Below are 24902 nucleotides of genomic sequence, written 5' to 3' on the forward strand. Positions count from 1 at the left end.
TTTAGTGATCATTCTATAGTAAAAAAAAAGATTTTCCATCTTGACTCTGTCTGTCTTGAAGCCAATCCTGGTGTAATTTTCTCCCTTGGTCTGTCCGTGTATCATTGCCCGCCCTCCTCCCAGTCTTCAGACACTTCCATCCAGCTGTGCAATAGAACATGATTTGTGATTGTGTGACTCTGCAGCTTCTCAGCACGAGACATATTGGCCAATCAGAGAAAAACAGAGCTGTGGGTGGGGAAAACAGAAGGGAAAAAGGCTTCAGCCAATCAGGCTGCATTAGTTAAGTCTGAGCAGAAAGTAAAGAAGAAAAAAAGAAAACCTAACATGCCTGCAACTTCCTTTGTGTGGCAGATGTACCACATAAGAGGCAGGGAAACTGGGGAATGATCTTTTATGGACAAAAAAAAGTAAGAGTGATTTTTAACTTTTGGATTTCCTGGTTAGCATCCTTATTACTTGTTTACTAGATAAAAATAAAGAATTGATTTTTGATTTTATGCCTAACAGTTATGCTTTAAAAAGAAGTCGACAAATTATCTCCTAGGAGAAAACTCAGGTGAAAAAGTTAATTGCATATGGACCCTTGTCAGTAAAATGCTGTTTAAACCACCAGCAAGCAAAAAATACTCAAAATAATATTGATAATACTTTTTGTTTACCTACATTTGTTCTTTCAATTGCAGAGTGCTGAAAAGTTATTTTAAAGATAAGATGAAAAATAATCTCCTAGTACCCAGTACTCACACCTGCACACAGCCTCCACATGGCACCCACTATCTGCACCACGCACTCACTTAACCAGTACCGGCACCCAAAGTACCTGCATATAAAACCCACCTGACACCCAATGTCCATCCATAGCCAGCACCTAGTATTGGCATGGCACCAAGTATTTGCACCCATGTCACACCCAACACCCACATGACATCCCCATGACATCCAGTACATGCACCCAGATCTCACATGGCACTAAGTACCTGCAATCAACACCCGCATGACACTCGATACCCATACTCAAGCGGAGGGACTCAGGGGGATTGTTTGGGATAGTTTGAGAGCCGGGATGGGGGGAGGTCACATGTAACTGCAGGGCAAGGGGGATGGAGGGGAGGTCCCCCATCACTTGTAGGTACTACTGTGCATTAGTTTTTTTGGTGGGGGGGGGACTAAGCCCTTTTTTAAATGTATGCACCCCCCACTTAAGGACCTTCTGCACGGCCCTGGTAATAGCAAGGAAACAAAATGGGTAGATACCGTGTGCCCAGATGATCTTGACATCAAATGAACAATAACATACTTTATCTGAGCCTCGAATGTCATCTTTTTGCCGGTGGCAAAATGAATAATAATTATTATATTTTATTTCAATATTATTTTATCATTACAATAAGCACAGCAGACTACTTAAGCAGTGTGTGCACCAAGGATTTGACACCTGCTTATGACAGCTGAAAGGAATCTCTTAGGTCTTGTAAAATTTATACCAACATCTCTTTTGAGAAAGAGGCCAACAAATCCCAAAATGCTTGTGATGGAATTTGGAAGGCACATTTTGCAGTGCCCTAAAAACAATTATCATGAGTTAGCCAATAAATGGTATCATCCTGATTTAATACTTCTTGCTCTTACTGATGGCTAACACGGTGCAATACCCTACTGCTACTAAAAACAATTATGTTGGACAATTCTAATGTAGAAAAATGGCACAATGTGCAATGTTGTTGCTCCTGCAGCATTGCTAAATCTAGCTTAAAACTTAATAGCTGTTTGTGTACTAAATATGCAAAACTGGACTGCTGCATCGACTACTAGAATAAATATCAGTGGTACAAATAACATTTAAAATATAAGTGTACTTATAATATAAACATGCTAAAACAGTCCCAAATTTCCACCTGATCAACAGTACAATTGTTGTGCATTAGTGATTTGTCAATCTAAAGAGCTTTAAAACCCACGATTGCTGTCTGTAGACCGTATCTGGCCGTTTTGATGCCCCAGGTTCCTTCTCCATTCTTATGAATAGGAAGATCTTAGCCTTCTTTGGTTAGTATTGCTGGCACCAATAACAAGTGTATAAACTATACAGCATACAAAAATTATGTTGTTCCTCAAAATAAGTCTATAAAGATACACAGATTGTTATTAGGCAAGATACACTTCAACAGCCCATACTCACAAAAACCACATAACAAAACCCTCATCTGGTTGTGATTAGGGATGATCGGAAGAGGCAATTTCTGATATCGCGGTACTTCCGCCTACCGCAATAACGAAATTCCGCTACCGCTACATTCCGGCAGTTTCCCGCGGTATTGCGCGGTATTCCGCATTCCGGCAGTACAATTTCCGCAATGTTAAAGGGAACCTAATGGATGTTTCCTTTTAAACAAATACCAGTTCCCTGGCATTCCTGATAATAACTTTGGCTTTAGTGGTGGCTGAATCACAATCCTGATTACAATTTTTTTTTGGAGCAGCAGGAGTTGTCGTAGGCCATGGGACCTAGAGGTGGTTCCATGGCAGTCATTACAATTTTTGTTTAGAGCAGCAGGAGTTGTCGTAGGCCATGGGACCTAGAGGTGGTTCCACGGCAGTCATTACAATTTTTTTGGAGCAGCAGGATAAGTTGTAGGCCATGGGACATAGAGGTAGTCTCACAGCAGTCATTACATTTTTTTTTTTGGAGCAGCAGAAGTTATAGGCCATGGGACCTATAGGTGGTTTCACAGCAGTCATTATAATTTTTTTTGGACCAGCAGGAGAAGTTGTAGGCCATGGGACCTAGGGGTGGTTCCATGGCAGTCATTACAATTTTTTTGGAGCAGCAGGATAAGTTATAGGCCATGGGACCTAGAGGTGGTTTCACATCACTCATTACATTTTTTGGAGCAGCAGGAGAAGTTGTAGGCTATGGGACCTAGAGGTGGTTTCACAGCAGTCATTATAATTATTTTTTTTTGGAGTAGCAGGAGAAGTTGTAGGCCATGGGACCTAGAGGTAGTTCCACGGCAGTCATTAATTTTTTTTTGGAGCAGCAGGAGAAGTTGTAGGCCATGGGACCTAGAGGTGGTTTTACAGCAGTCATTACATTTTTTTGGAGCAGCAGGAGAAGTTGTAGGCCATGGGACCTAGAAGTGGTTTCACAGCAGTCATTATAGTTTTTTTTTTTTGGAGCAGCAGGAGAAGTTGTAGGCCATGGGACCTAGAGGTGGTTTCACAGCAGTCATTACATTTTTTTTGGAGCAGCAGGAGAAGTTGTAGGCCATGGGACCTAGAAGTGGTTTCACAGCAGTCATTATAGTTTTTTTTTTTGGAGCAGCAGGAGAAGTTGTAGGCCATGGGACCTAGAGGTGGTTTTACAGCATTTTTTGGGGGGAGCAGCAGGAGTTGGCGTAGGCCATGGGACCTAGAAGTGGTTCCACAGCAGTCATTACAATATTTTTGGAGCAGCAGGAGTAGTCGTTGGCCAAAAGCATAGGGTTAGGGTAGAATATAACGTTGGACAGCTGCAAAAACTGCATTTTTATGATCTTAAAATCCAAAAATATGCAATGATAGTGATAGGCAGCAGAGTTTGAGAGGGAGACCATTTGAGGCTTGAAAAACAGCAACATTTTAATTTAGTCTGTCTAATCTTCATCATGAATCAGTGAGAGGGGCCTTGTAATTATCACTGATCCATGACTCGTTCATTTTTATGAACGTTAGTATGTCCACATTGTCTGTGGACAGATGGGTCTGTTGGTCGGTGACCACCCCACCTGCAGCACTAAATACTCGCTCAGAAAGAACACTGGTGGCAGGGCATGCAAGAACCTCCAGTGCATACTGAGCGAGTTCAGGCCAGGTATCCAGTTGTTTTCTCCAATACTCCATGGGGTCATCATTACTCTCCATATTGTCTGGAGCACTGGCCGACCCCAAGTAATCATTCACCATACGGGCCAGCCGCTGGCAGTGACTACTTTGCCCGCTGGTGGTGCTGCTGCTACAAGGAGTATTGGAAGAATCTGGCATGGGCTAGTAAAATTCCTTCAACATACTGAGCAGGTTCACAGATTGGCTATTGGTGCTGCTGATGGGAGTGGGACCACAGACCTTTGTTGAGTATGATGAGGCTTAGTAGCTTGGGCCCGGGATACAGGTGCAGGAAACGCATCTTCTACCCAACGTAGGGCTTGCACCCTCCTCAGCAGCACCATGGAGGGTGACACAATGGGCGGTAAAAGTTATATACTTTCTCTGCCCATGCCTGCTGCTTCAGCCATCCATAGTGAAGTGCACCTTGCCACCGACAGCGTGATCCATTCACCAGCAGACACACTCCACAATGTGCTGGTGAAGGGCAGGGATAGCTTTCCTGGCAAAATAATGGTGGCTGGAGATCCGCCATTGTGGAGCAACAGTGTTCATCAGTCTACGGAAGGGGGCACAGTCCACAAACTGGTAGGGCAGCAGCTGTTGGCCCAACAGCCTTGCCAGGAGCACATTATTTTTTACAACAAACGGATCAGTTGCAGGGAGCATCCGCTTCCTCTGCAACATTTCTGGCACAGAGGCCTGACGCTGGAACACTGGTGATTCAGAGGAAACCAACAAGGTGCTTGCCGAGGTCTCTTCCAGCCTGCCATGCAGAGGGATTTGAAGTAGAATGGGACTGAGCATGTTGGATAGGGACAGGATGACTAGAAAAAGAAGAGGAGGGGCCTGTTGCTGCTGCTTTTCCTCCACCCATCTTATTGTAATTATTTACATATTCGAACTCCCGTCTGTGGTGGACACGCAGATGGCTTATCAGCCCTGAAGTGCCGAACCCGCTGCCCGATTTGCCTCTGCTCACCGATTTACGGCACACAGAACAGACTGCCCTGGATTCATCCTCTTCCGGAACAGTAAAATAATTCCATGATGGGGACATGCTTGCACGTGGAGCAGTGCTGCGGCCTGTTCTAGCATGTTGATGCCCAGCATTGGACTGGTGGGTACTGACAGACGGGATAGCACTTGTAGGCTGCTGGCCAACCGTCTGCTCTGTTTCTCCATGCTGCTCACGCCTGCTAGTGCCTAACCCACCAGATGGCGACCATGTTGAATCAGCCACCTCGTCATCCAAAACATCATCCAGTTCAACCTAATCTCTGTTAACCATAAGTGACTCTTCTGGACCCTCCGCCTGGCCACCAAACACCTCTGTAGTTGACTGGTGATGTTGATTGGTGGTGGTGACACAAGCTCACAGTTGTGATGGATTACTGGATGAAAAAACACAGGGGCCATTTCTGTCACCACAGAACCCACCACTTCTTGGGAGCTTGGTCCCATGGTCTCCTCCAATGCCTCATCCCAATCCTTCTGCACATCTCTGCACATCTCTCTCATCGACATACTGAAAGCCATGAGAGTTAAGGCTGATACACACTGTAAACTTTTGTTGTTGCCCAAACTACCTAACTTCAAGTGGCAGTTTCAGAATGATTGCTTTATGATTGCACACACAGGACTGAGCTGCCAGCTCCTGCTTCAGTGCATGCAAACAACAGTGATTGGTAATGATTTTCAAGCATGTGCAATCACAGTTCCCAGCGGGGTCGAGAACCAAAGGCTCACACTTGGCAAAGGTACCCAAAATGATCACAAATGATTGTATCAGGCAATCTAGGTGGCCAATCTGTATGAGATCCAAGCAGCTTTTTTTCTGTAGTTTGTCCTGGTTTCTAATGGCTTGTAGTGAGTGGGCCACTTGTCAATCTACTTTCGATTAACCAGGCTGAAGTTGATTGCCCAATAAAGTAGATTGCTTTGATGATTGAATCAAAATCTAGATTTATGGCTAGATTAATCCTCCTAATATTTACTGTTTTTGTTTCAATATTTGTGCTGCTTGAGACTCTGCTGTACATTTTTTGGCTGTACCTATGTTCCCCTTGTCATCTTATTGTGCTTTGTAAAATGCTGCGGAATATGTTGGTGCTATATAAATAAAAAATAATAATAGTAATGGCTGCCTTAAAGGAAACCTAAACCGAAAACAAAAAGAGTTTCACTACCTAAGGGTTCTACCAGCCCCATGCAGCCTGTGCCCTCGTAGTCACTCACTGCTGCTCTGGTCCCCCACCGCCAGCTAGTTTATTTTTTGCTGACTTGGAGTCGGTGGGCCGCCACGCGTACATTTGCATGCATTGCCGCTGGTGCAGGAAGCTATCTCGGACAGTAACACATACATTTTTACGCAATGGAGGTGCACCAATTGTGCTGCATAAAGACCGCTGTTGAGCGTGTGAATGGGGCTTAACAGACATGTTTGGCAGATAGTTGTACAGATAGTTGGTAGGTGTGTATGAGCCTTAAAGGGGAACTGAAGAGAGAGATATATGGAGGCTGCCATGTTTATTTCCTTTTAAGCAATACCAGTTTCCTGGCAGCCCTGCTGATCCTCTTCCTCTAATACTATTAGCCATAGCCCCTGAACAAGCATGCAGCAGATCAGGTGTTTTAGACTTTAAAGTCAGAGCTGACAAGACTAGTTGCATGCTTGTTTCTGGTGTTATTCAGATACTACTGCAGAGAAATAGACCAGCAGGGCTGCCAGGCAACTGGTATTGATTAAAAGGAAATAAATATGGCAGCCTCCGTATACCTCTTACTTCAGTTCCCCTTTAAGTAAATCATGGCAAGTAAATCACTTCATGAATTTAATGTAGATGATGCATTCCAGAAATGTATACATGTCTCCCTTCTGTCCATCCCTTGTCTCACTTCTGATTATCTCTGCTGGAATGAGTGGATAGCGGAGAGACCACCATCTGGCCCTTATCTCAAGGCAGATCTGGAATGAATAAGGAGCCCTGGAGACTACATTACAATCAGCAAAAGAACCATGCTTTCTCTCTATAATTCAGCAAAATAATGAGCTTTCCCTTTATCAGTAACAAGAATATATTGCATTATTGATTGTTCTTCTGAAATTACATATCACACAATACTTTCAGTTGACTACATGCAGCAGACTGCACAGACGCCAGCAGAAGTCTTCCAGCCACTTGCCTTGCTCCGCTACACTCTTCTCCTGCTAACTTCAAAAAAGCAGAGGTGTGGTGATCGCCCCCAAAGAGGTATTTTTCCTTTCTCACTCACAACTATTTTTGAAGTTCAAAAATCCACCAGAAATGTTTTGTTTACCCAGTACGGTGAATAGGTAGACATCTCTCTCCTAAAACAGCCATGCTTTCCCCAGCCATTACTGACCCTTAAAGTGGAACTGTCAGCCTTACTATTTCAGGAAAAAAAAACACATATACAGTATATGTAGATAAATACTTGCTCTTCTTACATAACACATGTATTGCACTGTCCACATTTTGATTTGAGTGATTTTACTATACTAAAAAAAAGAGAAAATCCTTCTTAGGATTTTCCATTTTGTCTGTGTCTATCTTGAAGCCAATCCTGACCCAGCTCTGCAATAGAAAGTGCATTGGGAAATATTGGTCAATCAGAGAGGAACAGAGGTGTGGGAGGGGAAAACAGGAGGGAAAGAGGCTTCAACCAATCAGGCTGCATTAGTTAAATCTGAGGAGAAAGTAAAGAAGAAAAAAAGAAAACCCAGCATGTCCTGCAACTTACTTTGTGCGGCAGTGGATACAGGGCCGGATCTGTAGTTTTTACCACCCTAGGCCCGATGTCACCATACCCCCCCCCCCCCCACACACACACACACAAAATAATAACATCCTCACCAACTACCCACACCAAACACAAACATTCTCCCACAATAAAACCAGCAATTTTCTGAATTTAATGTAATGCCCCATGGACGCTGCATGGATAACGTTGGATCATTCCAATGACTTCCATCCCTCCAATGGGAGCAGTAGAGGAAGCAGTACCTTTTACTATAAGCTGTTCAGCAACATAGCCCTCTATGTACTCCAGAGGGAACTTCTAAGATCCACTGCATTCAGCTGTTTCCCTCACACACATGCAATAACTGGCACATGCGCATTACGCAGAGTGGAGACTAAAATGTGCTGTGTTGCTGTACAGGCTGCATAGCAAATAGCATAGCAAATACTAAAGGGTGCCACTTACTCCAGTGCTTCTGTGAAAATCATCACTAATATATATGTATTTATTGTGTGTCAAGCAATCCTGAAGAGAATAGAAATAAATATGTAGGCACCTCACTAGTGTGAAGCCTCTGGATGGTCTTGAGGCTTCCCAAGGCTTCTTGCACCCCACCATGCCAGTGCTGGGTCCATTCGTTTTTTCAGTGTGTGAGTGCTGCCATGGACATGGTTGAGTGTGTCCATAATGGGCATGCACAAGTAAGGTTCCTGCATACCCAGTAGAACGAAGGCACTTGTGCGCAGAGAAAAGAGGCCATGCATGGACACCTTCATACTACTGGACATGATGCACCGACCTTAATCGCTTTGTCCACCATAGACATGCTTGGGCATGGCCACACTTGCACACTGAGGAAACCAATTCACCCAAAGACGGACTGACTGCTGTTATGGTGGTGTGTAAGAAGATGTGGAAAATCTCAGGACTATGGAGAGGTGTCCCGGCCGCCACCAATGAGGCATCTATATGAAAATGTATTTTTATTTGCTGCGGGATTGCTTTAGGCCTGAGACACATTGTGAAGGGCTTTTTGATTTGGCAGTGTTTTTTTGTTGTTGTTGATTTTTAAAGCTGGTATTGATTTGCAGAAAAATCACAATTGCGATTTTTGCAAGTGAATGAGGTTTGGTTTTTTTTCTTAACACAAACGAAGTGCTGATGGATCAAAAAGGAGAGACAGAGAGACAGAGAGAGAGAGAGACAGAGAGAGAGACAGAGAGAGAGACAGACACAGAGAGAGACAGACACAGAGAGAGAGAGACACAGAGAGAGAGACACAGAGAAAGAGAGAGACAGACAGACAGAGAGAGAGACAGAGACAGACAGAGAGAGAGAGAGAGACAGAAACACAGAGAGAGAGAGAGACACAGAGAGAGAGAGAGACACAGAGAGAGAGAGACAGAGACAGAGAGAGAGAGAGAGAGAGAGACAGAGAGAGACAGAGAGAGAGAGGGAGAGAGAGAGGGAGAGGGAGAGAGAGAGGGAGACAGAGAGACAGACAGAGAGAGACACAGACAGACAGACAGAAAGAGAGAGAGACAGACAGACAGAAAGAGAGAGACACAGACAGACAGAAAGAGAGAGACACAGACAGAGAGAGAGAGAGAGTGTATATATATATATATATATATATATATATATATATATATATATATATATATATATATATATATATATATATATATATATATACACAGCGTGTGTGTGTGTGTGTGGGGTGGGGGTTACACATTTTTTTGTTACTGGAACACAGAGGCAGGAGGAACAGTCAGACACTTTATCTTATCAGCAGCTTAGCCTTCATCCCCATCAGGTCCCCGCAGCTACGAGACCTCTAACCTCTGGCCCCATCAGACATCCCAGCAACAGGCTGCTTCGTGCTGAAGAGCATAACGGATGGACAGATATGTAGCACAGGGCATCGAGGCTGCAGATTATACACTGTCACTGTGAGTGACTTGTAGAGAGGGGAAACTTAATGATCGGCAGCAGACCCACCTCTGACGGGAATCCCTTTCTTTATTGCCTAGTCGCTCGGGTGGCTTCAAAAGCAACTTCGGCTGACAACAAAGATGTTTGTACTGGAGGGCAAAGCTGGAGGCACGTTGTTACAGCAGGCTAAGCTGCAATGAGCGTGCGGCCGCTGCCTGCTGGTCCTAACAGCTCCCCCTCTGTTCCACTTCCTCTATTTGCCTACTCCTGTTTAGCTGCCCGCTGCACTGCCTGCCCGTACACACAGGTTAGTGTGCTTAGCGAAGCGGGTGGCTGCGACCAAGCAACTTTCAGAATAATTTCAGGAATGGAATGGTGTGGATGGCTGCACACCCACAGTCGCCCTTCTGCAATCAGGCGCCCTAGGAACCGGCCTCGGGGGCCTTTCCACAAATCCGCCCTTGAGTGGATAATTGGTGTCAGGACACCTTCTGGGGAAAAGACACAGGAAACAAAAACACGGGAGCCCAATAGTGTAATATGTTTAGTCAAAATTGTCAATGTAGAAGATAAGAATCTACTCACAAGAGTGGGTTGCAGAGGGGCAACCGACCACAGGAAGCAGGTGGAGACAATTAACCCGACTCCACTCAGGTGTAACGATCCGCTCAGCTGCCTGCGCAGACAGGCAGCCTTTTGATCATTATTCAGGTCTGCATGCTGCAGGACTCTGGAAAGGAGTCCTTCTGTCAGTTTTGCAGCTTTTGCTTGCAGAGGAATTTGCATACGTTGTCATGCAAATTGCCTGGCCACATTCATTGGAGGCGTGTACTATAAGTACTGTGTCTTTCCCACAATGCTTGGCTGGTCATTTCCCTTCCGTGGTCTGTTCTTGATGGACACTGCTGGAGTGTCAGCCATTGCTATCTAGTATAGTTAATTCCTGGGGGTTGCTTTAGGCTCCCCTTCTAGCTCAGTCAGGTTGTATTATCTGTATTGCCTGTTCTGTCTTGTCTTGCTTGTTTGCCATTGTCCTGTCCCTATGGTAGTGGACAGGAAATGGTTCTGATCTCTGTTCTTGGAGTATAGCTGGTGCAGCGGTTGCTATCAGCTATCTCTTCTGTTCTGTCTCCTGGGATCGCGCTAGCTACTTTTTGCTAGCGCCGGGGATCCTTCTGTTCTGTCTCCTGGGATCGCGCTAGCTACTTTTTGCTAGCGCCGGGGATCCTTCTGTTCTGTCTCCTGGGATCGCGCTAGCTACTTTTTGCTAGCGCCGGGGATCCTTCTGTTCTGTCTTGTCTGTCGCGATTGCGCTGTCACCAGCGGCGGTTGATATCGAATCGTTCTGTCTTGTTTGGATCGCACTGGCCTCTAGCGGTAGCGGCTGTGGATCCTTCTGATCTGTGTTCCTGCTCGGATCACACTTGCTCTGGCGGAAGAGCGGTGGATCCTCTCTGCCTAGTTTCTGTTTTCGTGTGTCTGTCTTGTCTGTTGCGACCGCTTGCTGAAGGCTTGGTGAGGTACCCGTTAAGCAAGCGTCGCGTCCTCTGTTTCATGTTTGTCTGTCAATGGTTAGTTAGGCGTGCTTGTCTCTGTTGTGCTTATCACGTGGAGACCGCGCATAAACCGCGTGCACTGTTGCGAATGAGTGCGGTGTTCGCGGTTAGCTAGCGTTTATTATTTTCCGTATCTCCTCATTGTATTATTTGCTGTGCCTTTGCTAACCTCGTATTCTGTTCTGTTCTGCCTTGTGTCACGTCTGGCGATCGCACCTCTCGCGATCGCGTTCCTATTTCGTATCTGCTGTTGTGTGTGCGCGGTCGCAGGGTGGCGACTAGATTGGCGCACACACATACAACCTATCCCTTTGCTCAATCTCATTCGCAATCGCCTCTCTTGCGATTGCGTTCTGCGCTTCGTACAATTCCTGTCTGGCACTTGTAGAGGTACAGAGGATTGGTTCCTCTGCACTCCCCAGCGCCATCTGCCGACAGGAATTTTCCCTCTACGGGTGCGTAGCACCTTTTGCTGGGTTCCTGCAAATTATACGCTTGTGGAGGATTTCCGCCGTGTCAGCGCACGCGTTGTGCGCTGATCACGGGGAAAGTTCCACAATCGTTACGTCACTAAGGACCTGGATGCGGTCGCTCTCCTTGAAAAAAAGAAAGGAGGCAGATGTCCACCGTAGTGTAAACCATGTATGGGAAGATTTGTTTTATGTAGCTACAGTAACAAGCTTATCTCAGCATGCAAATAATAAAAAAATTCCTATTTTTGTTTTGATAAGGACACTATGACTAGAGGGTAATTGAATCCCCCACCCCACTCTCAGTGATGTGAGCCTGCTGTTTAGGTGATGTTTGCTATGGGAGGACCAGTAAGCTGTGGCAGTAAGGAGGGAAAATTAACTCTGAGCTGGGTTGAAAAAAAAGGTCAAAAGTGATATCGCATTTGGCATCACAGAGAAACAGTAAAGATGGAAACCAGCAGAAATATTATTTTCTTTTTGTTTATATCACGTCTTCCAAATCTGACAGTGAACACACAAAAAAACAGGATAGGTAAGCTAATAAAGTAATCTCGTATTTTTTTTCTTTTATTTGTTCAGTTTATATGGAATTTCATCCCACTTTAAACTAAACAGTCAAAGGCATGTAACACACACACACACACACACACACACACACACACACACACACACACACACACACACACACACACACACACACCTTCTGCTGCAGTGCTATAGTCATAATCTATGTGTCAGCACAATGTAGATGAGATATGTACATATGCTAGCCAAACCTAGAATGTATCATTTGCAGCTGCCCCAATGGGTTGCCAAAAGATTCGGAGTGCCAGATCGTCTTGGTCATGCGCATTGTTCTTCTCCTTACCCCGCCTGCTGTAACTCACTCTCTTGTGCATTTTGCTATCGTCCCTCCTCCCCATCCAAAGCAATAGTCTAGAGACACGTCTGTGCCAAATCAAGCTGATAAAGCAAGTTGAACTTTGACTTGCTTATCTGACAGTGTTTCAAAATCCTCTGCAGACACTAAAGACCAGTACCCACTATGCAATTTGTCAGACAATTTTTCCAATGCCCGATTTTTTTTTTGCGACGAGCGATCGTTTCCACGATCTCGCAACGTGGGTATAGGTGTGCAATTACGACGTTTAGTGACACACGGCGGCACTGACCTTCACGGCGGTTCTTATCTTAAGACGCACGACGACTCAAAGTACTGCAATGCTGATGCCTTATCACTTTGCCATCGCACAAGGATTACCAACAAATCATTTTGCCGGTTTCCTTTGTGCGATGGCTAATCGTTAGGTGAAAGCATGAGTAATGCGCCTATGTCCCGGGCATTGGGAGTGAGGTTTTGCTCTGTGGTGCTGCTGCCTCGCTCCCCAGAGATGCACACGCCGCCGTCTTCTGCCGCTGCACCTGGGGGCTCGCTTTAATAAGGAGACCCCCAGAGCTCCCCGTCGGGCCATCCGCACATTGCTGAAGCCCCCCCTGCAGCTGAGCCAGGCATCCACGAGTAATTTACCTTCAGCTACCGGACATCCACCGCCTCTCGCCGGGGCTCCCCATTTGCCCACTGTCTGGACCATTTTCATTGCTTTTTGCAGGTCTGATTGGAAGCATTGCTTCCTGGCAGCATAAAAAGGACAATTTGATAGGGTGTAAAGAACTCGTTGGGCAATTATATTGCCCAAGCGAGTTCTTTGCCACCCAGGGGGATGTTAAATATAAGTGGATTAGGTGATACTCCCATTGCCTAATTAAGAATTCGCCAGCACTTATCGCTGGCGAGTTTAATAGGAAGGATGTGGCCCATACTCTGTGGGATGCCACACATACTTCAAACTGTATTGTAGTTAGAGTTGGGCCGAACCTCCGATTTTAGGTTCGCGAACCTGGTTCGCGAACTTCCGCGGAAGGTTCGGTTCGCGTTAAAGTTCGCGAACCGCAATAGACTTCAATGGGGATGCGAACTTTGAAAAAAAAAAAAAATTATGCTGGCCACAAAAGTGATGGAAAAGATGTTTCAAGGGGTCTAACACCTGGAGGGGGGCATGGGGGAGTGGGATACATGCCAAAAGTCCCCGGGAAAAATCTGGATTTGACGCAAAGCAGCGTTTTAAGGGCAGAAATCACATTGAATGCTAAATGACAGGCCTAAAGTGCTTTCAAACATCTTGCATGTGTATACATCAATCAGGTAGTGTAATTAAGGTACTGCTTCACACTGACACACCAAACTCACCGTGTAACGCACCGCAAACAGCTGTTTGTGTAGTGACGGCCGTGCTGGACTGGTGCGCACCATGGCGAGAGTGCCGGTTTTGGTGGCTTTACAGCCCATATGGTCGCCTGGCTGATGTAGCTGAATGACAGAACAGTGACTGTCCAGCTGATCAAATTTGGTCTGACCACAATGAGGCAACGACCTTATTATCGTGGGTGTGCCCCCCGAGACACTCATCTAGGCGCCGGTCATTGCTTCATTGTGATACGCAAGCCCCTTCACCACGGCAAGGTAATGATCACAAAGGGGAATGGGCGCATGTACATGCCTTTTCTTTTGTTGTTGCAGCTGCCCGCAGTGCAGCCAGAAAAATTAGGCAGTCATGTACACGCACATGCAGTGGCGGGTTCACTAAACAGGTATACAGTGGCGGGTCCACTGAACAGAACAGGTATGCAGTGGCGGGTTCACTAAACAGAACAGGTATACAGTGGCGGGTTCACTAAACAGAACAGGTATACAGTGGCGGGTTCACTGAACAGGTATGCAGTGACAGGTTCACTGAACACAACAGGTATGCAGTGGCGGGTTCACTGAACAGGTATACAGTGGCGGGTCCACTGAACAGAACAGGTATGCAGTGGCGGGTTCACTGAACAGGTATACAGTGGCGGGTCCACTGAACAGAACAGGTATGCAGTGGCGGGTTCACTGAACAGGTATGCAGTGGTGGGTTCACAGAACAGGTATGCAGTGGTGGGTTCACAGCACAGGTATGCAGTGGTGGGTTCAATGAACAGGTATACAGTGGCGGGTCCACTGAACAGAACAGGTATGCAGTGGCAGGTTCACTGAACAGGTATGCAGTGGTGGGTTCACAGCACAGGTATGCAGTGGTGGGTTCACAGCACAGGTATGCAGTGGTGGGTTCACAGCACAGGTATGCAGTGGTGGGTTCACAGCACAGGTATGCAGTGGTGGGTTCACAGAACAGGTATGCAGTGGTGGGTTCACAGAACAGGTATGCAGCCAGACAGGAACAAGTTAAGCCTAACTAATCTTTCCCTGAGAGACAGTCTGCAGCAGCTCGCCCTACTCTCACTAACGCAGGCAGCACACGAGTGACCGTAATGGCCGCCGCTGCCAGCCTTATATAAGGGGGGGTGGGGCTCCAGGGGCTAGTGTAGCCTAATTGGCTACACTGGGCCTGCTGACTGTGATGTAGAGGGTCAAAGTTGACCCTCCATGTGCATTATGGGGCGAACCGAACTTCCGCAAAGGTTCGCCTGCGGGAAGCGAACGCGAACCACGGAAGTTCGCATGGAACCGTTCGCAGGCGAACCGTTCGGCCCAACTCTAATTGTAGTTACTGAGAATCTGATGTATACATATTTATAAAGTATGTTCTGTTTTTATAATGTTGATGGTGGCATCAATTTGCTGCTCTTCTTTGCCTATGTTTAATATGTCATATGATTTAATTTAAAATTATTGTTTTAATTTTGTGTAATTGTCAGTGACAATCTGTTGCTAGTGCTACCTGTTCCCCAGTTGAAATCCAACCCATAGGCTTTTTTTCAGTTACCTGTTTACAAATGCAATGGGATGTTGAGGATCCTTATTTTCTAATAATACTTTTCTGGTACCCAACAAAGCCATTTAGCCATTTTTCCAAGTTCTGGAAGAGAATAAGGAATTGGGCAACCCTGTTGTCTAATGTAGATACTTTTCCTTTGGCACTTGTTCTAAACTGTGCAATTCTGGCCACTTTGGAATACACCAACTTAGCTAACAGCTAAGGATTTGATGCCCTGTTCACAGTCAGTTGCGTTGTAGAATAATTCTGCATGTCAACTCACTGTCCATGCAATTCTACGGGGCTGTTCACCCTACAGTGTTGTAACTGATGATGTTATTAAAATGCACTGCATGCAGGCTTTGCATTAAAGCGGACCTTAACCCAGAACTTCCTCTCTGTTCTACAAGGTATGCAACAGCATAATAACCTTTAAAGAAAAACATTTCTTTGTTACAGTTGATACAAATCCTGCAATAAATATGCAGTGTTTCTACTTTCTGCTTTCATGAAAGCAGACATATTGTTAACATCCTGTGTTTACCAATTAGCTTATCTGCCATGGCAGTCAGCTGACAGGTGAGAGATCAAATTACAACTTGTGATTAGGCACAGATGAGTGGTAATTAGACAGACTACACTCTTGAAATTCACAGAGGGTGCATTTCTCTATGTTTTCCTTCTGTCTTGTGCAAGAGTTCAGGTCCACTTTAATGTCTTTAGGCAGGGAACACACTTGACTTTCAGTTTTCCGCGCGCGTTTTTCTGCATACTTTTTCTGCACACCAAGTGTGTTTCCATGCAGGAAAACGCGCACGTTTTTTCACAGCAGCTGATGTAATTGATAGAGAAAACTGCCAAAATGTGCAGAATCAGGATGCAGAATGTCAGTTTTTTTCTGCGCGCGAACAACACAGTAAGTGTGCACTAGCACATTGATTAACATGAGTTCTCAGTTTTTCTGTGCAGAAAACGTGTACGAAAACTGTCAAGTGTGTTCCCTGCCTTAATGTCCAGTCTCCATTGCAGTTCACACTTATTATAACGCGTGTTATGCAACTGACTACTGTGACTCCAGCCTGAAGCCTGTACTGCCATTTACTGTAGGACCCCCTTTCATAAAACTACGTACAGCGTATCCTGTATTTAAATATCTTAAAGGGACCTTGAACAGTACCTAAAAACAAAAATTTCACTTACCTGGGCCTTACTCCATCCCTCCGTAGGCTGCGAAGTCCCCCGGCGTCCTCCTGGCTCCTCTCTGTGTCCCGCTGGTGGCTCTGTTACCGGCGACACCTGGGCCTGGTGTCGGGACAACTGTTCCTGGATCTGGACGCTCTGCATCATCACACCGACTGCTACGCATCGTCACGGCGACCGGCGAGACAGTCCTGTGCATGCGGGGTTTTCTAACTCTATGTTTCCATGTGCAGGACTGTGCAGGACTGTCACGCCTGATGACGCGTAGCAACTGGCGTGATGACGTGGAGCGTCCAGATCCAAGAAAAGTCGGCCCGACACCCAGCCTGGGTGTCGCCGGTAAAAAAGCCACCATCGGGACACGGAGAGGAGCCAGGAGGACACTGGGGGACCTTGCAGCCTACGGTGGGCTGGAGGAAGCCCCAGGTAAGTGAAATTTTTGATTTTAGGTACTGTTCAGGGTCCCTTTAAGTAAAACATGTTGCGTTGTTCAACACAAGCAAGACTCTACAGTGTGTACCGCTATCTGTTTGGGGACGAAAAGGTATAGATGCCCAGTGTCTGCAGACCTCTTGTGACCGGATGCTTCCTTTCACCCGCTGGTATTTATTTTTTCAGCACACTCTAAATAAGTTCTGTTTAAGCTTAGAATACAAAATATTTGTTTCAAGGAGCCTCATTAGAGATACTGTTTTATGATTCCTTGTCTGAGTGAGTCACCACTCCACACATGCCAGAATCAAAGAATTTCCTCAAAATAGCCTGATCAAATATGTAAGAAGAATGCATTAACTCTTCAGTAGTGATACCTTTCATCATCCTCCCACACAAGGTTAATAGCAGTATACAATTTCACCATTTAACATATACTGTACAACATTTACTTGTTACAAAAAGCATAATAGGTAATTGAAAAAGAGGAAACATAAAAGACATACAAGGAAAAAAAAATAACAAAAATAACAGTAAGACTGAGTCTGAGGCAGAGAAGAAAAGGGAGGTCATAGTACTAGTACAGTCATTATGCAGCTTTGGCTTCTGTGAATAGTAAATGTGCTTATGTCTAGGCAAGGTAAATTTACTTGTTCTGAAATGTGATCTGTATTCACATTGTTATGCAACGTATGGATTAAACTATTAACAACAATAGGTGCTACTTAAAATCAGACCTATAACACAAAGGAGAAACTCATTTCAAACATTGCTAATAATAATTTTAGCGAGCTTCTTCTTGCAGACAAATGTTACGAATAAACATTTTACATGGTAATGACTTCATTCTTTCAATGAATAAGCCTGACGTATACCGGTAAATAGCATTACACAATGGGAATGTTTTCAGAGCAGTCATACTATAATTGCACCATGTCTAAAGCATATACAATTACATAAGTAGACGACTGAAGACTAATGTTGCTAGTAATAGGATGATGGGATATCCTCGTCTGATTTCCCGTGCTTATCCTTTTATAAATCACTGATGTCCGGAGATACCCTGGAACTCTTCCACTTCTAAAACACAAAGATACTATCCCATGTGATCATCCTGAGGGATTTCCTGAGCATTGGAGTCCTGTCTCATTCTCACTGTACTGGACTAGAAGATGCAGTGGACCTCTCACATCACACTTTTATACAATTTTTACATACTCCAATGATGTGCTCAATAAATAATTGTTCTTAATATACAGTAATTATAAATGTTATCCATTCATGTACGGTAATTCTTTCACAGCTGCCCTCACAGACTGGAAGGGGGATGGATGCGTTTTCGCCAATGAGGTTCTACTGAATTGCACTGTGCTGCCAGTCAACCACTGTGACCTTGTTTACATAGTTACATATTTAGTTTGATCGAAAAAAACAGACATCCGTCAATCAAGTTCAACCAGAGAAAAAAAAAACAACAAATATCCCAGTTGATCCAGGGGAAGGTGAAAAACCTTACAATGCCTGGGCCAATTAGCCTTAAAAGGGGAAAAATGCTTCCCAACTCAAGGTGGCAGTCAGATAAATCCCTTTACAGCAGGGAAGAGGTATATTTGAGCTAAACGCCTAGCGGCTGACCTGCACTGTCCAATCAGCTGGCTGAAAGAAGAGGGTGTGGCAAAGCTGTCTCTGCTGGAAGTTCTATGGTGCTGAGGTTAATCATGTATTTTACTGGAGAAAGTTTCAAATCGTCCTCAAAGAAGATATTTCTCAAAAACAGCATTTTAGTGGCATATTTAGTTTTCTGCCTGGAGAAGAGCTTTAATTGTCATTTGGCAGTATGGATTGCAGTGATGCTGCAAAAGGGGGGGGGGGGGAGGGGGCAATGGAATTGCATGGGATAGAAGGGGGGAGGAGGATGGGGGATGGGGCAGAGAAAGCAACCCCTCTCATATGTGCTAGTTACAGCGAGAGGCAGACAGGTACATATGTGTGGCCACAATATCCTGTGGACCATGCCAGTCAAAGACTTTCTGCACTGCTTACATTGTCATTTTCCACAAACTGGTCCACTATACGTAGTACTAAATTATATTGCAAGAAGGAGAAATGCAGCCCCAAAAACTAAGTTTACATTTAATATTTTATAATATTACATTTTGCAGTAAAGAAAAGTTTTAAAATGAATAGTAAAAAAGTAGAGCATTTATGACTGAAAATAACCTATAAGGTTTAAAAATAAAACAAACTGGGAGCTTTGAAACAGCATTTTAAACTACCTTATAAAGAATTGACTTACTTAAAGGACCACTCAAGCAAAAAAAGCAAGTTAAAATCTGTCTGAAACAACAGGTTTTTGACATCTCCTCATGGGGGATTCTGATGGGGTTTCTTTATTTTCAAAAGCATTTAACTGCCAAAATAGTAAGATACCAGCCAGCCTCCTTACTCACTTGCACTGTATTTAGTCAGTTAGACTTAGCAACTACAATTCAGGAAATGCTTTTGAATACAAAGAAAACCCTGAGAACCCCCCATGAGGAGATGAACTCGTTCTAAACCTGTCGGTTCTGTCATAATTTAGCTGCTTATATTTTTCGCTGGAGTGGTCCTTTAACATTCAACAACTGAATAAAACATGTGGCAGTTATTATAGTAAAGTTTTAGCTACAATAAGTACCTGAGAAGCTACATAAAAATAACAACATCTACTGCCACTTGTATATTTAAATAGCTGACAGCAAGCTATCTGCCTATCCTACATTTCTAGCACACTAATCCCCTAATGCCAATATTGTAAACTAATGATGTTTACAAGTGCCATGATTTTTTCGCTGTAATTTCAAATGAAGTAAATAAAATACTTCAGTGCACAGTTTATAGCCCTCTCATAACATTACGCATATTGAGCATACTGAATTAGTTTCCCAGAAGGCTAGGTGAACACAAATGGCAAAGGAGAGTATCAGTGTGTATGCACAAATATCACATGTGCAGGTACAGCGTGAATGCCTTGTGCATACTAGATGGGATTCATTCAGCAATTCACTGCAGGGATTAATACCAAAATACACCGAATGGGCAAGCAGACTGTTGTTATGTATTTCACTTAGTCCTGTGCACATAAAAAGCAGTACTTACTTCTTCCCAGCCCCCCTGCCTTCCAGTCAGTCTCCTCCACTGCTCCATAGCTCTTCATTGGTTTATCTGTCTCCAAGGTGGCAGAGATGGATTTCTTTAACTCCATGGATGTCTGCATTGCTGCGTGGGGCTCTGGCTTCTACAGAGTGCTCCCTGGTATAGATTCCTCACTTATGTAGACACTGGGTAGGCTGAGAGGTGATGGGTGGGTGGGTGAAGAGGAGGACTGTGCCTGCTCCCACTCACTCCATCCTCATGTCTCCCTCTTGGCTCCAGAGCTCAGCTTTAAGGGGGGAGGCTGAAGGGATGGGTTGCAACGTCACTGTATCCCTACGAGGCTTTGAGAGGCAGAAAGGATGCTGCACACATGCGCAGATGAGCTCTCTCTCCGCACTGGGTACCGCAGAAGGGGACACGAGGTTAACCTATTACCTACTGAAGTGTTCCAAATGATGCCCATTGCTGAGTAATCATTTCACAACAGTGGGAAGGTGCCAGGCTGGGGAATCCTCTCCAGAAGTAAAGATTACATTATTTTCTAGTGCTGCAGGGTTTTCTACTTTCATTAGCATATGTGCTTTATGTGAATACATGAATGGATGTGTGTTTTTAGGCTGAAACATGAAATTTACTAATTGCTCTCTGGTAGGTTTAAGTTATTTAAACACATTGAATAACTTTTAACAAGGAGCATAATAATTTTGTAACAAGTGCATTATATTATGATGCTCTCTGTAGTATGCAGATAAACATATGCTCTAAACATTATTATACACTATATCATCATCTTAAAGGGAACCCGAGGTGAGAGGGATATGGAGGCTACCATACTTATTTCATTTTAAGCAATACCAGTAGCCTGGCTATCCTGCTGATCCTGTGTCTCTAATACTTTTAGCCATAGACCCTGAACAAGCACATGCAGATCAGCTACTCTGACTCAGCTGACTCAGGTTTTACTGGATTAGCCATATGCTTGTTCCAGGGTTTTGACTCTGGACTCTATGCCAGAAGATCAGCAGGGCTGCCAGGCAACTGGCATTGTTTACAAGGAAATTATATTATAATATATTATATATGGCAGCCTCCATATCCCTCTCACCTCAGGTTCCCTTTAAGAATAACTTTTTTGTCAGAGTAGGTCAGATTTTGGGGGATGGTTGCTTTATTCCCACCTACATTAGTAATCCTTCTGCTTCTGCTGATTAGCCATATGCTTGTTCCAGGGTTTCAACAGCCTCCATATAGACCCTCTCACCTCGAGTTCCCTTTAAAAACTGAGGAGGAGGAAGGAGTACAGGACTCAGCTCACCACAGTATACAATCTAGCTTTTGAGAGAATTGTGAATATGGGAAGTACAATAGGCTGTATAGAGATGTATGCTTGGTGAAATGTTTACTAAGGGACCTGAAGGGAGAGAATTAAAGACTATTAGTGTCTAGGCAGTTTGGAGTTAAAAAAAAAACCTGTATAGAGAGGTTATTGTGGAGACTGTGAGTGAAATACATGAAACAATATGAGGTTTAGGAATAATTAAGAAGAATGTGTAAAAGATAAAAAATAAAAATGATTGCATCTACTGTTTTTATTGTCATTGAATATTTGACATTAGTCAAGCAGGGGTTTGTTAGAGGAATGCAGATGTTTAGTGTTGTAGTTTGATCACAAAGTGACCTGCTTACATGTGAAAAGGTAGAAAAGAGAGAATGCACAGGGTTTATGTAAAACTGCTGAAATAATTGTTTATAAAAGAAGACTGTCTCTGCCTTTAAAGCAAACCCGAGCTGAGGAAAAAAAATAAGTTGGATACTTACCTAAGACGAGGGAAGCCTTTGGATAGTCCGGAGACTTCCGATGTTTTCGAGGCCGCTCTCCCCTTCATGTGCAAGCGTGGCTGTACTGCGCCTGTGTGACTGTACATTTGCGCCTGCTCAATAGAATAAAAAGTAAAGGACCTCTGTCATGAAAATATTAAAATGTAAAATACATGTAAACATAGACAAATAAGAAGTACATTTCTTCCAGAGTAAAATGAGCCAAAAATTTATTTTCTCCTATGTTGCTGTCACTTACAGTAGGTAGTAGAAATCTGACATTACTGACAGGTTTTGGGTTAGTCCATCTTTTCATGGGGTGGGTTCTCAGGGTTTTCTCTATTTTTAAAAGCACTTAGTGGATGGCAGTTGCTCTGCCTAATCAGTGCAGTTTCTAGGCTAAAATGCACCCAGGGCGAGTGTGTAAAAATTGCCCCCCCCCCAAGCAAGGTATGGGTGCCCGCAGTATAGGTTAGCCAGGTCTAGTTGCACTTAGTATAGGTCCCCCCAGTATAGGTAGCCAAGAATAGGTATCCCAGTATAGGTAGCCAGGCATAGGTGAGCCAGTATAGTTGCCCCTGCTATAGGTTAGCCAGGTAGGTGCCTCCAGTATAGGTAGCCAGTATAGTTGCCCCCAGTATAGGTTAGATAGGCAGGCGCCCCCGGTATAAGTTAGTTAGGTAGGTGCCCCAGTACAGGTTAGCTAGGTGGGTGCCTCTAATATAGGTAGCCAGAATAGTTGCCCCCAGCATAGGTTAGATAGGTAGGTTCCCCCCAGTATAGGTTAGATGGGTAGCTGCCCCCCAGTATAGGTTAGATTAGGTAGGTGCCCCCCAGTATAGGTTAGATTAGGTAGCTGCTCCCCAGTATAGGTTAGATTAGGTAGCTGCCCCCCAGCGTAGGTTAGATTAAGTAGGTGCCCCCCAGTGTAGGTTAGATTAAGTAGGTGCCCCCCAGTGTAGGTTAGATTAGGTAGGTGCCCCCCAGTGTAGGTTAGATTAGGTAGGTTCCCCCCAGTATAGGTTAGATAGGTAGGTGCCCCCCAGCGTAGGTGAGATTAGGTAGCTGCCCCCCAGCATACGTTAGATTAGGTAGCTGCCCCCCAGTATAGGTTAGATTAGGTAGCTGCCCCCCAGCGTAGGTTAGATTAAGTAGGTGCCCCCCAGTGTAGGTTAGATTAGGTAGGTGCCCCCCAGTGTAGGTTAGATTAGGTAGCGGCCCCCCAGTATAGGTTAGATTAGGTAGCTGCCCCCCAGCGTAGGTTAGATTAAGTAGGTGCCCCCCAGTGTAGGTTAGATTAGGTAGGTGCCCCCCAGTGTAGGTTAGATTAGGTAGGTGCCCCCCAGTGTAGGTTAGATAGGTAGGTGCCCCCCAGCGTAGGTTAGATTAGGTAGCTGCCCCCCAGTATAGGTTAGATTAGGTTGGTGCCCCCCAGGGTAGGTTACATTAGGTAGGTGCCCCCCAGTGTAGATTAGATTAGGTTGGTGCCCCCCAGGGTAGGTTACATTAGGTAGGTGCCCCCCAGCGTAGGTTAGATTAGGTAGGTGCCCCCCAGGGTAGGTTAGATAGGTAGGTGCCCCCCATAATGGAGGGGGGAGCCGGAGCCGCTGGGAGGGCAGCCCGACCTCTCCCTCCCTCTCCCCGGGCCGCCCTTCGTGCTCCCCCCTCAGATGCAGAGCGCAGCAGCAGCAGCCAGGGAGGAAGCGCTGTAAACAACATACCTCCCTGCGTTCCAAGCGCTGCTCTCTCGCCGCCGGTCTCTTCCTCTCTGCCGCCTATACGATGATGCACACGCTGGTTCCTGTTAGCCGGAACTAGTGTGTGCATCATCGTATAGGCGGCAGAGAGGAAGAGACCGGCGGCGAGAGAGCAGCGCTTGGAACGCAGGGAGGTATGTTGTTTACAGCGCTTCCTCCCTGGCTGCTGCTGCTGCGCTCTGCATCTGAGGGGGGAGCACGGAGGGCGGCCCGGGGAGAGGGAGGGAGAGGTCGGGCTGCCCTCCCAGTGGCTCCGGCTCCCCCCTCCATTTCAGCGCTCACCTCCCAACAGCGCCCCAGGCGGCGGCACGGGCCGCACGGCGCTAAAAACGGGCCTGCGCCTAATAACTGCCAAAAAAGTCTGCAGCAAGCAGGGAGGCTGCCCAGCAACTTTATATGAACCTTTTCAGGCAATGTCTTTATAAAGAATAAAGGCCATGCTGAGAATCCCCCATGAAGAGATGGACTAACCCCAAACCTGTCGGTAATGTCAGATTTTTACTACCTATTGTAAGTGACAGCAACATAGGAAAAAAGTAAAAGTGTAGAACAGTCACTGAATACAGCTCCTGAGCCACTGTACTCTGAGGTCTGCTGTGATGTTCCAGGGACATCAGTATTAGACAGAAGTAGAAATTGATATGGTGATAATAATCATTAAAGAACAACAGTGAGATATGGCGGCACAGTTTCAGTTTCACACCTCGCTGGGTTCTTGTGTGAATAGACACTTATCTAGTACCTCTATGCACATCTGTAAATATGTGCAGAATGTTGAATTGCAAATTGTATACATATTTACAAACCCAGTCAATTATAACTCTGCTCCTATGGTAAGTGTAGGAAGTGGCCTGCACTTCCAGCCACAGGAATTCTACACCGTTGCAAACAATATTTTTTTATTCTTCATCAAACGACCCTAATATGATGGATGATTGGTCTGTTTCTTCATCAATAACTTTTTTTTTTAATCATAGCCACTTTTCTGCATCTGTTGCTAATTTATTCTTTCAGAAATGCAAAAACAGTAGTTGGTATTGCAAAATTACCCATAATAACCAGTAGCCAATAACCATTTCAACTAATATCTGAAGGGTTCACATATGAATTATTTGTCAAGATGAATGTCAGTCTTTGCACCCCTGACACGCTATATCCTCT

General features: G+C 45.0%; 1 protein-coding gene across 1 annotated transcript in view; it reads right to left on the bottom strand.

The window, feature by feature from the left end:
• BMERB1 (bMERB domain containing 1) overlaps nucleotides 1-20473 on the bottom strand; it is a 260126-nt gene extending 239653 nt beyond the window's left edge. The window contains exon 1 of the mRNA XM_068244775.1: nucleotides 20170-20473. Within this exon, the coding sequence (XP_068100876.1) occupies nucleotides 20170-20287 (118 nt within the window). The 5' untranslated portion in view covers nucleotides 20288-20473. The remainder of the gene's footprint in view (nucleotides 1-20169) is intronic.
• Between the last annotated feature and the right edge of the window lie 4429 nt (nucleotides 20474-24902).

Source organism: Hyperolius riggenbachi, chromosome 7 (assembly GCF_040937935.1).
Source record: "Hyperolius riggenbachi isolate aHypRig1 chromosome 7, aHypRig1.pri, whole genome shotgun sequence".
NCBI lineage: Eukaryota > Metazoa > Chordata > Amphibia > Anura > Hyperoliidae > Hyperolius > Hyperolius riggenbachi.